The following is a 14,886-nucleotide window of genomic DNA, read 5'->3' as shown; positions in this document are numbered from 1 at the left end:
CATTCACAAATTATTTTTCCTCTTTGTATTCCGTTTTTGCTATTTCTTCTCATTCCACGTGAAATGGCCGACTTCATGTAATCGATAGCTTTCCAAGAATGGGAATCAGATTCCAAAAAGAAAGACTATCAACAAGATCACATCCACAATCTTATTATGTGCAACAAAAAAATGAGCGTATTTAACAGTCTTTCCATGTAATCACATAATTATATTTGATAATATCGAAATGGATAAGATTCCTCCGTTCTTAATCAGATTTTGGATTCAGGTTCTAAAATTTTTTTTAAAAAAAAAAAGTCTTGATAGGGTGATAAGCTATGTTTCCATCTTCAAGGCACTATGCGTTACGAATTTAAATTAGTCGAGATAGTAACTCTCCATATCATATAATTATACAAAACCTTAATAGTATTTACATAATTGCATCTTAATTAGAATATTTGTCCACGTATGCGTTCTCACAATAGCGTTCTTTTCAGAATTGAATTTCTTTTCAGTTACATCAGGAACAGAGGAGGAAGGTTTATATACAGAAGATGGTAAAGAAAATTCCTTACGACCAATGGGTGGAGGGAAAAAGGGAATCGGGGGCGCTTCAAAATTTAAAAATTTGAAGGGTTTGGTCTTTTATTTCTTATTATAGTTGAATTTATTAAATTATGAGTTTAAAACTTAAATAGGCATATTTTAGTAATTCTTTACATGTATAAAACAACCTATTGAAAATGTTGAGTTTGATTGAACTCATTACTCAAACACTGCATCCGCCACTAAGAACAGTTTGATGCCCTAATTAAGCTCAACTCTAAATTCATAAGAAAAAACGGTCAGGTCACATAGGTTTATTATACGCAATCGTATAATACATTTTATAAGAGGATATATATTTTTTCATAATTTGAACTCGTAATTTTCCGACTACAAAATAATAACTTTCATCGTTATGCCATAACCTAACGTGAAAAACATGGCCGTTACTTTTGAAAAAATTGAAGGACAAATGCATGGACCGGAAAGCTTTGTCCGCGTGCGTCTATTTATTCGTTTGTTATCTTTTTCACCTTTAATACCTTTATACACCTAAGTCCCAATGAATTAAACATTTTTGTGATTTCATGCAAAAGGTCCATCTTTTAATCATAGAAAAAAAGAATTTGACTGATCTCTCTTTTTGAAACTGTAACTGTTGCCACATTATGATGATAGAGCACTAGGATTTGCTTTATGCAAGTCGATGATGAATGGGAATATAAGTTGCTTTACAAGAGTATTTTCAATTTTTAATAGATTAGGAGATGACCCAATAATTTCTATAGATGATTAAAGTTTTAGGCTATTGTTTGTATTTACTTTTATGAGATGCAATGCATTTGTCCATTCAAATTAATTTGTACATGATTTTTCTAATCCATATACTAACAGGCTAAAATTTATCTAGTGTACATGATTTTTATACCATCCTAATCATCACAGGACAAGTGTCTTGACATATTTCATTCTCACCTTAATTTCTAAGTTAACCATGGTAAATTTAGAGAAAACACCGGGTACAAATAACTTTTTACTATGTGGCCTCCCACTTCACAATGTCAACGTATAACTAAACCACCATATTTGGTAAATCAAAACTATTTTTTTTAAGGTACCTGTTTGTGCTATTGCGTCTTTGAACCTAGACCACAAATGAAAAAAAGAAAGAAAAGGAGGTTATTATCAATTTCAAGAATAAATGAGCAATTACTGCAAAGCACCTTAACCACGTAAAGCAAACAGAAATTATCCCAAAATGAAAAAGTGTAGTAAATCTGATATTAATTCTTTATCAAAATGGATATTGGACAAAATGGCTACATTATTATGCTCATCCTCAATTTATGTGGAATTATCATATCAATTCCCATAATAATTATCCCCCTCGTAACAGTTAACGAATTTTGCCGTGAGACCTCATTGTCAATGTTTTTAGTTGCTGGAATAATGATATTAACGTGGTCATTGGCAGGTTTTATCAGTTCATTATGTTGTTGGAGAATTGGTTTTCAAGAATTTATTTATATGAGGTCACAAGTTTTTATACTTTTTATAGTAGTTCTATTGGGAACAATGGCATGGTGGCAATCTAGAACAGATTCTCGTATGTACACTTATTATAATTGGGAAGCTTTCAAGAATTGTATGGTTGAGAAACAAATTTGTCAGAGAAATTTAGGACATGGGTTGGAGATATTTTCTCCATTTGCTTCACATTCCCTTCAGGTATTTGTTTTTTTTGTTTCTTTTACATGCATTTACTCCCGTGCGATATCTTCTATTTGATCATCTTGGAATGAAATTCTTTTTGGTAGGAAGCTTTATTTTCCTGTGTTTTTTTGTTTTTTGTTTTTTGGGTACAATTTTACTCCCTTAATGTGTTATTCAGCGTGAATAAAATTAATCAAATATGTGGGTTATGAATCTCGAATGGTTAAACAAAGAAAGTTATGCATCATAGAATCAATCACGTATATGAGTAATCATAAAGGAAAGGCAAAAAAATTGAAAATAGATAGCAACTAGAGGTGGCTAATGGTCGTGTAGCAATAAATTGAAATTGGTTTAAGATGGGCCAAGTTAATAGACGAGTCATAATTCAACTGGCCCAGATCGAGTTTACTTGAGCAAATATGAATCTTTCTTTTACGCGAATTGTCCTTCTTTTGGGGGGGTCTTTAATTTTTGGCCCTCAAATTGGTGGTCTTTAATTTTTGCACTTCACCTAATACCCTGAAGTTTTGGGTTCGAACCCTAACTCAGAAAAAAAAAAAAAAAAAAAATTTGCAAGACAGAGGTTTAACTTCACAAGGCAGAATTTTGAAGGCAAGGTCGTAAAAGCCAGTTTTGTGCAAACTATGATAGGCGTAGTTTGTAGGCAACCTTTGTCTAGCGATTTTTTTTTTTCAATTTTCACCTGAAGAGGAGTTCGAACGCCGAACCCTGAGATTTTAGACGAAGGATAAAAATTATATACTTTTATTTTAATGGGCAAAAATTAAAGACCACCCCAAAATAAGGACATTACTACGAATTGCCCAATATGAGCTGTGTCGAAGTGGTCCAAGAATGGGTAAAACCCAATAAAGCATGAGCCAACCTCTCCTTTGTTTCTGTTGACATATGTACATTAAAATGACATAAATGTCAATCTCAAAAATAACATAATACCCAAGTTCTTCAAATCAATGAAATTCCCAATCTCAAATTTGATTTTGTAGCCTGGGATTTAGATTGGATTTTAACTCATCAAGTTACATTTTTCTTAATCTATTTTAACCGTAAATTTGATGAATCGTTTCAAGTTCAACCTGATGGATCAAATTAGTAAGTGACTCACAATCCAACTCGTTTAATTTAAATTTGGATGGATTTAGCTGATTACAAATGAATGACTTCATTTTGCCACCTATAATAGCAACCATGTACCTAAGGTCCTAAACAATAAGTATCTAGGGTGTATATATAGTTGCACGCCATTTTATTCTACTATTATGATATTTTACACTAGGCACCTTCCGTCAATTTGAAATCTTATTCTCCACTGACTTTTGTCCACCATATATATGTTATAATTTGTCATTGAATTGTTAGCAATTAACATAATAAATCTCTTGATCGAATTTTTTTATTATAGGATGCTTGTTGCAAGTATCCCAAGATGTGTAATGGTAATAAAAGTGCATCTGAAAAAGAGAACACAAACTCACATGACCCTTTCACTTGGATGGAAATATATGATGGTCTCCCAGCCAGTAATGACAATCAACAAAAAAAGTCTAATGAAACTCATGAAGATTGTAGTAAATGGAGTAGTGATACCAATCAGCTTTGTTTCGAGTGCTATGCATGCAAAAAAGGCTATTTGGACAAACAAGATCAGAATTGGGTTACTGCATTGTCAATTTGTGTTGTTAACAGTGTTGTGCTTCTTTCATTTTCTTGTTACTTTTATAGTAAGAATTTTGAGGAAGCTGGAAGGGGAAATACAAAAAGCAGCAAAGTCCATCCTGCTGATGTATAGGGTGCATGTAACAACTTATAGAGATGTTACATGTTTATCATATATGTATGTTTATGTTAAAGATAATTTGTAGTTTCTTCTTTGGAGAACACGTAATTAACCCGTACTTGTACCTATTTTTCAAGAAGACACTAGTACTTTGCAGTATTGACCCTTATAACTATCTGAAGTGGTATAAATACCGCATCACATGGCATGCGAGTGATCTTAGCTTCCAGGCAGCGCGTGACAGTGTCCCAATCAGTGGAGTGTAATTTTGGAAAAATTTCAATAATGTGCAATCCAGCTTAAGAAATTACATCCACGTAGTCATATTTTTAATTTACATCAGTATAGCCACTTTTTCACTGTATATGACATTATACAGAAATATACACTTACTGTAGATAATCTATCAATCTTGTATAAACATATATAATAATGTATAAGAGGTGTTCATACACACTTTTACACTAGTATACAATATTATACAAATATATACAAGAGGTGTTTATACATAAGAGGGGTTTATACATAATGTATTAGAGGTGTTTATACACACTTTTACATTGTTATACAAAATTATATAAAATAAAAAAAATTCAACTACTTAAAGAATCACAATGCAAAATTTTCTCAAAGGAGACAAATTCAAACAGTGTAGGCGGAAGCTTTTTTCCTGGGCCTTCACTAAGCAAATCCAAAGAGAGAGTAACATCACAAATCAATATTAGCAAAAGATTTTTTGCACTAGAATGAATTGGCTTTGCGGCGCACTATCCCTAAACCCTGCCACCGTCTCTCGCCCTTTTTCCATGGCGGCAGCGGCAGCGGTCGGAGAACTTGACACTACCGGTATAACAATGAAAGGGCTAACTCGGGTAAAAAAATAAACATGAGCTAAAACGCGTAATTATTTTGTCCTAATTGGCATAGAGTGTAAAAATCCCTATAATTTTTTTCATTTACAACATATTATTAAAATAAGAATAAAATGGCTGGAAGAAAGTGTTATTGAGACTCACCTGCTAAAATTCACCTACTAGAAAGAGGAAATACTCGCACACATTATACCGACAATATAATATTTTTTTTACATTATCAATATAGTTTAACTTGTTGTAGACTTGTAGCAAATAATTTGTCTTATTTGGTTAGGTTACAAGTCCCACTTTGTTGTAGATTTTTCAAATGGTCATTGAACTTGTAGAAAAGTTCCACTAAAGTAATTTTTAAATTTTTTTAAATAATAAGGTCATCAAACTATGTCTTTGTTTCCAATAAAGTAAAACAATCCATATTTGGACATAAGATTCTTTAGCCCATTTTTAAATTATAAAATTCATTACCTAGGCACAATTTTTCGATATTCCAAATTTCTTGTTCAAATTAGTATTTTTCATGTTTTAATAATAAATTAGAAATATTCTTTAGTTTTTTTAGGTTAGATATTAAAGGATATGGAATACTCTTGACAAACTTGGTAGAATCCTGTAAAAGGAAATACTTCTAATAGATGCTTCTGGAAAGGACTTGGGCCATAAGAAAGAGTAGATGTGATATTACTGGTGAGTCCAGTAAACTATTTTAAGTGGCCCATGAAAAGAAGAAGCCCATATGCTTTCTTCCTCAGTTCCTCTTCGTTTAGCCATTACAGAAATTATACGTGTGGTGTAATTCGCGAACAAACCGGTAAGATGTACGCAATCTTACCTTTACCTTTATGGGTTAGACAGGATGTTTCTGTTTGACCCTTGGCAACCGTCTTTCTTTATTTGGACTTGGGGCCGGCAATGTGAACGAGAAACGGAGTTAAAAATTAATTACTCGGCAAGTAGTAATTATAAAAGGGAATTTTAACGCGTATGCCAATTATGGCAAAATATTTACCTGTTTTAGCCCATCTTTTTTAATTACCCGCCATAGCCATTTTTTTAGCTTTTTACTAGTCTTATACATTATTATACACTTTTCTGAGGTTTATATTTGTATAAAGTTATATATTGTTATATAATATTGTATACTAGTCTTATATATTATTATACACTTTTATACAAGGCAGTGTATCATTCTCTTTATAAAGTTGTATATTGTTGTATAAGGTGAATATTGTTGTGAAACGTAGATTTGTAATTTAAAATATAGGCTATGAATATGTAATCTTGACCCATAAATTGTTTATAAGTGAAATTTCCCCTAAATTACTAAGGAACGCGAGTAGCAATGCTTCTTTTCGGAAATTCTACTTAATCTAAATAATTTTGCTAATTTTAGTACGAGATTTTTCCACTTATTATAAATGGAACTTTCATTATGGTTAAATTTGGATATGACTATTAGCGCTATTAGTTCGTATGGAATTAGTTAACTTGGTAATCAGAAAAGCTTAAAATTCAAGTTTAGTCCTAATAGCACTTGAAGTACATTAAGTTATATTTGTAAATAATTATTACTCCCTCTGTACATTTATACTTGTCCAGTATACTAAAAATAGATGTACATTTTTACTTGTCCAGTTTGTAAAACCAAGAGATAATTTACCATTTCATATCTATTTTACCCTTATTATTAATTATTGGTTGGAAACTTCAAGGAATTATTTGTGTTTGGACAACTTTTAAAATATGTTTGATCGATTTCAATAATTAATAATTAGGGGTGATATATAACAAAATTGTCATTTTATTTATTACTCCTTAAGGATGTTCCAAGTCAAACATGAACAAGTAAAACTGAACAGAGGAAATACACCGGATGGAGCATGAACAGACACATTCTTGCGGGGTAAAAACTCACTTGCACTCGACTTTTGCACCAAAACAATAAATACAAGGTACACATTTTTGTCATGAATCGAACAAGCTGTTAAAAGTATTAACTCGAGAAATAATAAGAATAAATAAAAGCTAATAAAAAAAAAATTATTTCTTAAACAACCGTGATTCTTTATAGGCTAATGAAGCCAAGGGAGCAGAGCTACATACATCAAAATTCCCAAAGTTCAACAATTGAAATAACAATGACAAACCATGGAAAATTATCTAATAAAATAACCGTGACACATCTCATAACATTAGCAAAAACTGATGGCAGCCATTGATATCTGAAGGAAGATCTCCAATACAACTTGTGTTATGAACATTGAACGGGAATAACAACTTGAAGGGCACATTGGAAAATTTAGCAAATTTTATTGGGACCAGAGTTGGAAAATATTTAAATAGCAATAGGACAGTAAAAGTAGTTCGGTTTACTCTTTTAGTTTATGAATTAAGGCCTCAATTGTTTTCATTAATATTAAAATGTCTGAATCTGAGTGCACATCTGAATGATTACTTTGTTCAGGGGATTGGGTTTGTTACGACTTCAAAGAAAAATATGCACAAGAAAAGAAGAAAAAAAAAAAAACGAAAACAACAGCTTCATCAACAACAGTGTCACGACAACAATATTCATGTCTTGACTCTTGAGATTGGACTGGAGAATCTTTCAGTAAAAAGCATTTTACCTCGTTACTCGTAAGTGAACTTATCTGTCATAAATGATGCTAAAGTTACCTGCGAATATATTTTTCGCAGGTAAAATATGCTAATAACATTAAGGAATTTTAATTTTCCGCATGTATTATCTGCCAAAATACCAGTAATTCACACTTTTCTTGTTGTGCTAAAAACCTTGGGACATATTCTACTATATTATGATCTCATAACCTCAATAATTCATTTCTCTAGCAAAAAGTCATGGCAGCAATTGACATCTAAAGGGAGATATGCCATACAACTTACAAGAAAATTATACACATGAAAAAGAAAAAGACAGAGAAAACAAAAAAGTAGTTTTACCAACAATGGTGATATGACAAACATTCATGTCTTTGGATCAAGATCCGGAAATTAAATGAAAAATCTTTCAATAGAAAACGTTTTACCTTTTTCAGTAGATTTACCTGTCACAAATCTGAATCAGGGAGCTTTAGATTCGTGCTAAATAGTCCTATTGAGAATGCAAAGCGCATACTACCAAAAAATTATAACGCCTATATATTTAGCACAAACACAAATTGTGCGAGTTTCAACTATCAAATGATTAAATGAAAAAAGGAAACAAACATTTATGAAAACAAGATGACTATGCAGAAGTATTTGCCTTTTCTTTACCATTTGCCGATGGTGAAGAAACACCATCGACGTTATCATTATCATCATCATCATCATCAGGAAATTCTTGAAGAAGGGATCCATTTCTTTGTAGCTCTTTGATTCTCTTATATTCATCATAATGTCCTCTTCTATGCTCTATGAAATTCTTTTTCCTCTCTGATTCTTCGGAACCTTCATCAGCATCTTCTTCATCATCATCATGTTCCATGACATCATCGTCATCATCCTTATTACGAGGAGATCTACTTTTACTTGAATATGATGCCATGTCATCATCCACGTCATAACTACCGTTGCAATATTCCTCAAAATTATCATTATCAGTCTTTGCATGATGATATGGTGTCTTTGGTTCAGTGATCTTCATTCTCACAGGTTTATTTGCTTCAATTTCCTCCAATTTTGCCTCGTCCCATTTTACACCCATATCTCGACAATGCTATAAGAAAAAATTTCAAGCAAATGGATCTGAATAGAACGAAATGAATATAGGTGATTCGTATAGTTGATCTCGAATAATATAATTTATTGATTGGAATATTTCTTAATTGATTCTCAATCGATTCTACCTAAGAAGGCATGAGGTAGGCTACCGAGAAAATCATGGGGAAGGACGAGTTAAAATTTGTTTATTAGAGGAATGGGAGAAATGTTCAACAAGTTGAAACTTGATGCAGTAATAAATTTATTATTTATTTTGTTTGGACTTGAACATGACACGTAATTTCATAGTTCCTTGGAAAAATTTAATACATCATGGGATTGGGATAAAGTCATCATCTAAATATGTAATCAACTACCTACTCCTTCAGGTTAATTGGTTTCTATATTTCCTTTTATTCTCTTTATTTTTTTTCATATGACACCTTTAATGGCCATTCATGAGTCTCAAATGTTACCTATCTTCGAGGGAAAGTGGAATGATCGTTAGTTTATATAGTAGTAGTAGTGGAGAAGAGCAGTTTATCATGGGTTAAAGGTCTATTTGCTGTTAAATGAGCTATAAATACTGTAGTTAGTGTTGAGTGTCTTGTCTCTTTTCTTTCTTTTCTTTCTAAATGATGTTTTATAACTTAAGATATTCTTTATCAATGTTTTCTCCACGATGATCAGAAGTCCAGAAATGGTATCGAAACTTTTCCTTTTAGAAGTTGGACTTCGAGGCTATATGCATTTTGTCATACTTTCCCTACTTTAGACCACAAACTCCAAAGTCTTGTTTTCATGCATAGTCAAACACCGTCGCATAAATTGGGACAGAGACAGTGACGGAGCCACCCTTGTCTAAGGGATATCGATTTATATCCTATCGCTGGAAAATTACAGTGTCCACAGGTAGAAATATTATGTATATAGACAATATATTGAATCCTCGTGAACTTTTTGGTGTTTTTACTTCATTATAGTTTGAATTCCACTGATGAAAAAATTCTGATCCTGCCACTAAACAAAAGGAGTAGCAAGTTTTACGCCACATCATATTATTATTGCTCTAAACTGGATGACTACGTCAAAAACATATGTTTGCTCTGTGAATGGTAAGCTGAGTTAAATATTAGTAGAACTTTGGGCACTTGGAAAGCAACTTTAGACTCCAGTTACCATAATTAACAAACTATGTGATTGGTTTGAGCTCATCATTGCAATTCTATAGTTTCAGAACCAAATCTTGGGCCCTCGTAGAATCAGAGTTATATTTGCAATTTATACACTACAAAAATACTGTTAGTTTTTGTTTATTAGTCCTGGTCCAAGATAATAGAAGAAGAGCCAAATATATCACCTACCTCCAGAGCTAGGACATTGGTCCAGTGATAGTGATAAAAGCACCTATGTTTACGCGCACGTCAAGGGTTCAAACAAAAGCTTGATATATGATGATGAATTATGTGCATATCACGAGTTCGAACCGTGAACAAAAGACTGATATTTAAGTGAAGAAGAGTAAAAAGATGGATTCATTATCTACCTAGTTTTGAACAGTGAACCAGCTGGCATTCGGAAATTTCCCAGATTATTTGAAAAAAGAAGGGAAAGGAAGTTATGAATTACAAAAAGCACTAGATATAGTAAGTTCTATGGTGGCTACAAAATAAAAACAAGAAGGTGCATAATACTGTGAAAAAACAGTCCTCCAAATAAAGAAACAAGCAAGTCGTACTACTGTTTATTGCAGCTACATGCCTTGCTATCTACAAAAACATTGGACCCGTCACCTCCACCACCAAAAAAAAATAAAAAAAATTGAACTTTCTGACTTAACAAAACAAGTAGTTTTTCCTCAGCTGATAAAGCCAAATTAGCATCCCTATAAAAAGAAACTTACTTATACTCTCCGCAAATATGCATTACCCGTTGCGATGGCTTGCCTCGAGTCACTGCTCAATGACAGTCACTTGTTCAAACTCGATAAGGGACAGATTATTGTCTTCCTTGACAGAGAAACTAGCAGGTTCGGTAACTTCAATACGCCCCCACCTGTCCACTGCGAGCCTCATTGATCCCTTGAACATATCGATTTTTGCATTGCGCAAAATTACAGTAGCGCCATCTTTCATCATGTCGACTGAAAGACAAAATCCTTGAGTTAACAGAAGGATACGATAAAGAGACATCATGATATCTAACGGAGTCCACAGAAGCAGTGTTCAAGGGGGAAAATCCGGAAGGATCCAAGATGCATGAAAACATTTGTAGGCATATTCTCTAGAGATACATGTTGTTTGACAGCAAATTCTTAATAATTTCATGATCAATCACCAAAATAATTCCTAAAGAAATACCGATTCATGAATCCAAATCATCAAAGTGAAGGAGTTTATAAATCCAAATCATTAAAATGAAGGATTTTATGAATCCAAATCGCGGCCATCACATAAAGGTTACAGTTCCCAGAAAGAGAGATTAGAGATTCGGCCAAGCAAATCAGGAAAGCTGCATATGAAACCAGCCCAAAGACAGATAGATCTATTCAGAAGAATAACATGTTGAATGCCAACTGACTGCCCCGATTCATTCACATTCCACTCAAGTAAAATCTCAACAGCAGAACTGCAAAATTAGCATTTTCTAAGGTTTTCTACTTTTTGGTATACTTCTTGTATACGACTGTGTTTTTGCTCTTCTTTTTTATGAAATTTATTATTTGATAAAAGAAAACTGCAAAGCGAGTTTGAACAAATAAGTGAAGTTTCAGGTTTGTGTCAAATATTTAAAACATCATAACATTTTTGGTTGGCTTTGGCAGCAGTCAAAAGCAGAATCAGACGTAATTGCTTAAATCTAACGAAAATAGCAATGACATCAAATGATCCATTTCGGTGATACCAACTAGTTTGGATTATGGCTAAGTGAATGTAGTATTTATTGTTACACTTGCATCAGGTCCGGGTAGGAATCAGTGTGAGATATAAAGAACAACCAGTAAGAACTACTAACTTGCCTTAAAAGATACTTTACTAGTATTGACATGAAATGGACCCAAATAGTGCAGGATATCTAGAGGATTCATATCATTGATTGTTTACGTCTAACTAAATTACAGTTTGGGATTTTTTTTCCATTTTTCCAAAGAAAATTGAACTAAGGTTAAGATAAGGTATTTCGGTCCTTATTTTTCTGTTGTCATGTACCTTAGATTGGCAAGATCTGATCCTAATCCAACAGCCCTTACACGAAGGTCAAATAACTACAACACTAAAGTTTTTTTGAAATTCGTAACATGTACTACAACCCTAAAGTTTCTCCTGTCCTTTCACTTTTTGGTTCTACTTTTGGGAAAGAAAAATGGTGTACACCAGATAAACAAATTCTTTTTAATTTGACAATCAGCTAGAGAGCTATGAAGTCTTTTCCCGCAAAAATTTTAGTCCTTAGGTTCACTCCTCTTGTCTCACATAATTACATAGTAACAATAACACACTAAACATGCTAGACAAAGTTCTGCACCAGGGAACAAGTAAAATCTTTAACACGAGCAATTTTTTCCAACTCCTGACCAGTAAAAGCTTTACACATACTGGAAGGACCCAGTTTCACCTTGTGTAAGAGAACGATCATTATGAACATGCTCCTCTAGTTATGTTGCTCGGACTCTTCAAAAATCTCAACGGGTGCGTGTCGGATTCTCCAAAAGTAGTGTATTTTTGGAGAATCCGACACGGGTACGGAATCGAAAGGAAGAGTCTGCGCAATTTAGTCGTCTAGCAGAATCATTAAAATATCGCCCTGAAAAAGTTTCTGGTTTCACCAAGTAATAGTATATTAGAGTTAGACCCGATAAGAACCTGATAATCAGAATGGCATGGCCTTGAATACCAATGCAAATACGTTTTAATTGGAAAGACACCGATTATTATTCCCTAGGTTTAGAATTAAGCCTTAGATCACAGTGACACACCCTATTTGAGTACACGGGAGGACTTCATTGTTCTTTATCTTTTTTTCCCCTACAACAGCATTAGCACATCAAGTTCACAGCAGCAATGTATTATCAGACCACAAAAACATAGACCATCAGCTCCTTTACTCACTCAATTAACATTAAAGATACAGTCTTTAGACTTTTTACTACCATTATACCCTTATAATCCAGACTAATCTCAAATAAAAATCGTCGCAAATTAGAATGAATCCACGAAATCGCCACCGTCTTAAGCCCCTTGAAAATCTTAGTATTGCAAAACTCTCTTTTTACAGATAGCTACTGAAGGCTGGATTGAAACCAAAAGAAAAGAAAACACTACGAAATATACAGGAATTAGTGATGGACACATTATACAGCTAAACAGCAAAATCCGTCACTAATCCTGTTTAGCCACGGATCAGCGACAGATTATCAAAAAATTCTGTTAGCGACGAGTTTTTCAGCGACAGACTAGCAAAAAAGGTCATAGTTAATTCTATTATTTTTTTTTTTTTTTTGTAGTTAAAGAAACAATGAGAAACCAATCCAATACCTTGATCATTTCTAGCAGTGAAAATGATCATTCCAGTCTCATCACCAACCAAACATTCAGCCAATCGCATCTGACGGCTTTGATTTCCACGTGGCACTACCATTTTTGTATTAACCACTTTCACAGTAAGATTTAGCCCTGTAGCCATTGGTCTAAGTTGATCAACCTTGGTGAAAACTGGTTGCTGCTTCTTTGGTTCACCCATTTTTATATCTATACCTAACAAAAACACAAAAAGATCAAATCTTTACACATACCAAATCAAGAAATTGAAAAATAAACTAACAAAAACTCAAAAAGATCACATTTTTACACACACCCAAATTAAGAAATTGAAAAATACACTGACAAAAGCTCAAAAAGATCAATTTTACACACACCCAAATCAAGAAATTGAAAAATAAACTGACAAAAACTTAAAAAGATCAAATTTTTACACACACCCAAATCAAGAAATTACACACAAAATAAACTGACAAAAACTTAAAAAGATCAAATTTTTACACACACCCAAATCAAGAAATTGAAAAATAAACTTACAAAAACTCAAAAAGATCAAATTTTTACACATACCCAAATCAAGAAACTGAAAAATAAACTCAAACATAATCAGAAATACAACAGATCATAGAGAAAAAAAAAACCAAATCTGGGTGAATAAACCATCACAGAAAGCTGAAAAAAAAAAAACATAAAAGGTGCAGATTATTGAATTTATTATATTGAATAAATAATTAAAAAGGATTTAGTTTTTTGTTAACCTGAATTGCAGAGAAAAATGAGATCTGAGTTTTGTTTTGGAGATTCAGATTTGAAGTATGAAAACTGAATGGAGACTTCAGGCTTGGGGGCTTTGGTTTTGACGAGAGGAGTAAATGTCAGTTTGATCCCCTAGAATTGTTAAAAGATCTAATATGCCCCCTTAAGAAAATAATGTTCTTGGTTTAACCTTGATGAATGATTAATCATTCTAAATTAGGCCAGGGTGTCGAGCCATAGCCGAGCCTAACCGTGTTTTTATATTGGACGTAGCTGAGCTGGATAAGCTTTACGGCAAGGCACTGAGCAATTTTCAATTTTTTTTCAGGAGCGCACTTTGTGCTAGCCACCATTTATTTTACGGAAACGGCTTATAAATACCCTAAACTATGGAAAAAAGTTCGTAAATACCCTTCTTACATCTTTGGGTTTAAAAATACTCTTAAGGTTTGTTTTTGGCTCAAAAATGTCCCTCAAACTAACAGAAACAATTTGACTGTTTAAAAAAGACACGTGTCATTTTCTAATTGGTGCCACATTTTAATTCAAAATAATTAAAATCCATCCAAGTTTTAAAACCCAAACCCGTACTGGCCGAACCGTTTTCAGCTCCAACATTAAACGATATATTCTTTTTCTCGTCATTGATCTAGGGTTCTGCCAATATAGGTAATATCGTTCTTTTTCTTTTTCTTCTTCCTTTCTTTCTTCCAAATTTGTATATCAAAATCTACTATTATGTTTGCATAGAGTTTGTTTCTTTTATGCTAAAATGTTCGAAAATTCTCGAAGCTCAGCCCAGTCGCTAGATGTGATTGCGGAATCAATTTACGGCCAAAACTCCTCTGAATGCTAGACCTAGATCCTACTAATGTCCCTGTTATGTTATAAGTAATGTTTTTTGCCGAGAAACTTAATAGTTTAACTTGAAACTTTCGGACTCAGTAACTGGAATTTTATATGGACGATCAAT

At 33.1% G+C, this 14,886-nt stretch overlaps 3 protein-coding genes across 4 annotated transcripts; 1 reads left to right on the top strand and 2 right to left on the bottom strand.

The window, feature by feature from the left end:
• Positions 1 to 1,609: 1,609 nt before the first annotated feature.
• On the top strand, positions 1,610 to 4,196 carry LOC132066647 (tetraspanin-7-like). Its single transcript, XM_059459906.1, has 2 exons — positions 1,610 to 2,259; positions 3,671 to 4,196. Exons 1-2 carry the CDS (start codon positions 1,831 to 1,833, stop codon positions 4,055 to 4,057), a joined length of 816 nt encoding a protein of 271 aa, XP_059315889.1. The 5' UTR covers positions 1,610 to 1,830; the 3' UTR covers positions 4,058 to 4,196.
• A 3,733-nt stretch (positions 4,197 to 7,929) lies between these two features.
• On the bottom strand, positions 7,930 to 9,549 carry LOC132067338 (protein phosphatase inhibitor 2-like). Its single transcript, XM_059460538.1, has one exon. The coding sequence runs from the start codon at positions 8,621 to 8,623 to the stop codon at positions 8,165 to 8,167; it is 459 nt and encodes a 152-aa protein (XP_059316521.1). The 5' UTR covers positions 8,624 to 9,549; the 3' UTR covers positions 7,930 to 8,164.
• A 761-nt stretch (positions 9,550 to 10,310) lies between these two features.
• Positions 10,311 to 14,070, bottom strand: LOC132067339 (uncharacterized protein At4g28440-like). Of its 2 annotated transcripts, none has more exons than XM_059460539.1 (3): positions 13,916 to 14,070; positions 13,155 to 13,373; positions 10,311 to 10,762 (listed from the first exon to the last, which is right to left on the bottom strand). In XM_059460539.1, the coding sequence occupies exons 2-3, from the start codon at positions 13,357 to 13,359 to the stop codon at positions 10,572 to 10,574; spliced, it is 396 nt and encodes a 131-aa protein (XP_059316522.1). In that variant the 5' UTR covers positions 13,360 to 13,373; positions 13,916 to 14,070; the 3' UTR covers positions 10,311 to 10,571. The 2 variants fall into 2 exon arrangements, with proteins under 2 accessions (XP_059316522.1, XP_059316523.1); XM_059460540.1 differs by having other exon boundaries at positions 13,155 to 13,367; positions 13,916 to 14,066.
• Positions 14,071 to 14,886: the final 816 nt, after the last annotated feature.

The sequence above is a fragment of the Lycium ferocissimum genome, chromosome 8, assembly GCF_029784015.1.
Source record: "Lycium ferocissimum isolate CSIRO_LF1 chromosome 8, AGI_CSIRO_Lferr_CH_V1, whole genome shotgun sequence".
Lineage (NCBI taxonomy): Eukaryota > Viridiplantae > Streptophyta > Magnoliopsida > Solanales > Solanaceae > Lycium > Lycium ferocissimum.
Note: the sequence above shows the minus strand (reverse complement) of the source record. Positions and strands in the feature narration are given on the sequence as shown.

Excerpts from the sequence above, each read along its gene's own strand:
- LOC132066647 (XM_059459906.1), top strand. The coding sequence starts at position 1,831 with ATGGATATTGGACAAAATGGCTACATTATTATGCTCATCCTCAATTTA. Across the intron at positions 2,260-3,670 it reads TTGCTTCACATTCCCTTCAG|GATGCTTGTTGCAAGTATCC; the intron begins GTATTTGTTTTT and ends TTTTTATTATAG.
- LOC132067338 (XM_059460538.1), bottom strand. The coding sequence starts at position 8,623 with ATGGGTGTAAAATGGGACGAGGCAAAATTGGAGGAAATTGAAGCAAAT.
- LOC132067339 (XM_059460539.1), bottom strand. The coding sequence starts at position 13,359 with ATGGGTGAACCAAAGAAGCAGCAACCAGTTTTCACCAAGGTTGATCAA. Across the intron at positions 10,763-13,154 it reads CACTGCTAGAAATGATCAAG|TCGACATGATGAAAGATGGC; the intron begins GTATTGGATTGG and ends TTTGTCTTTCAG.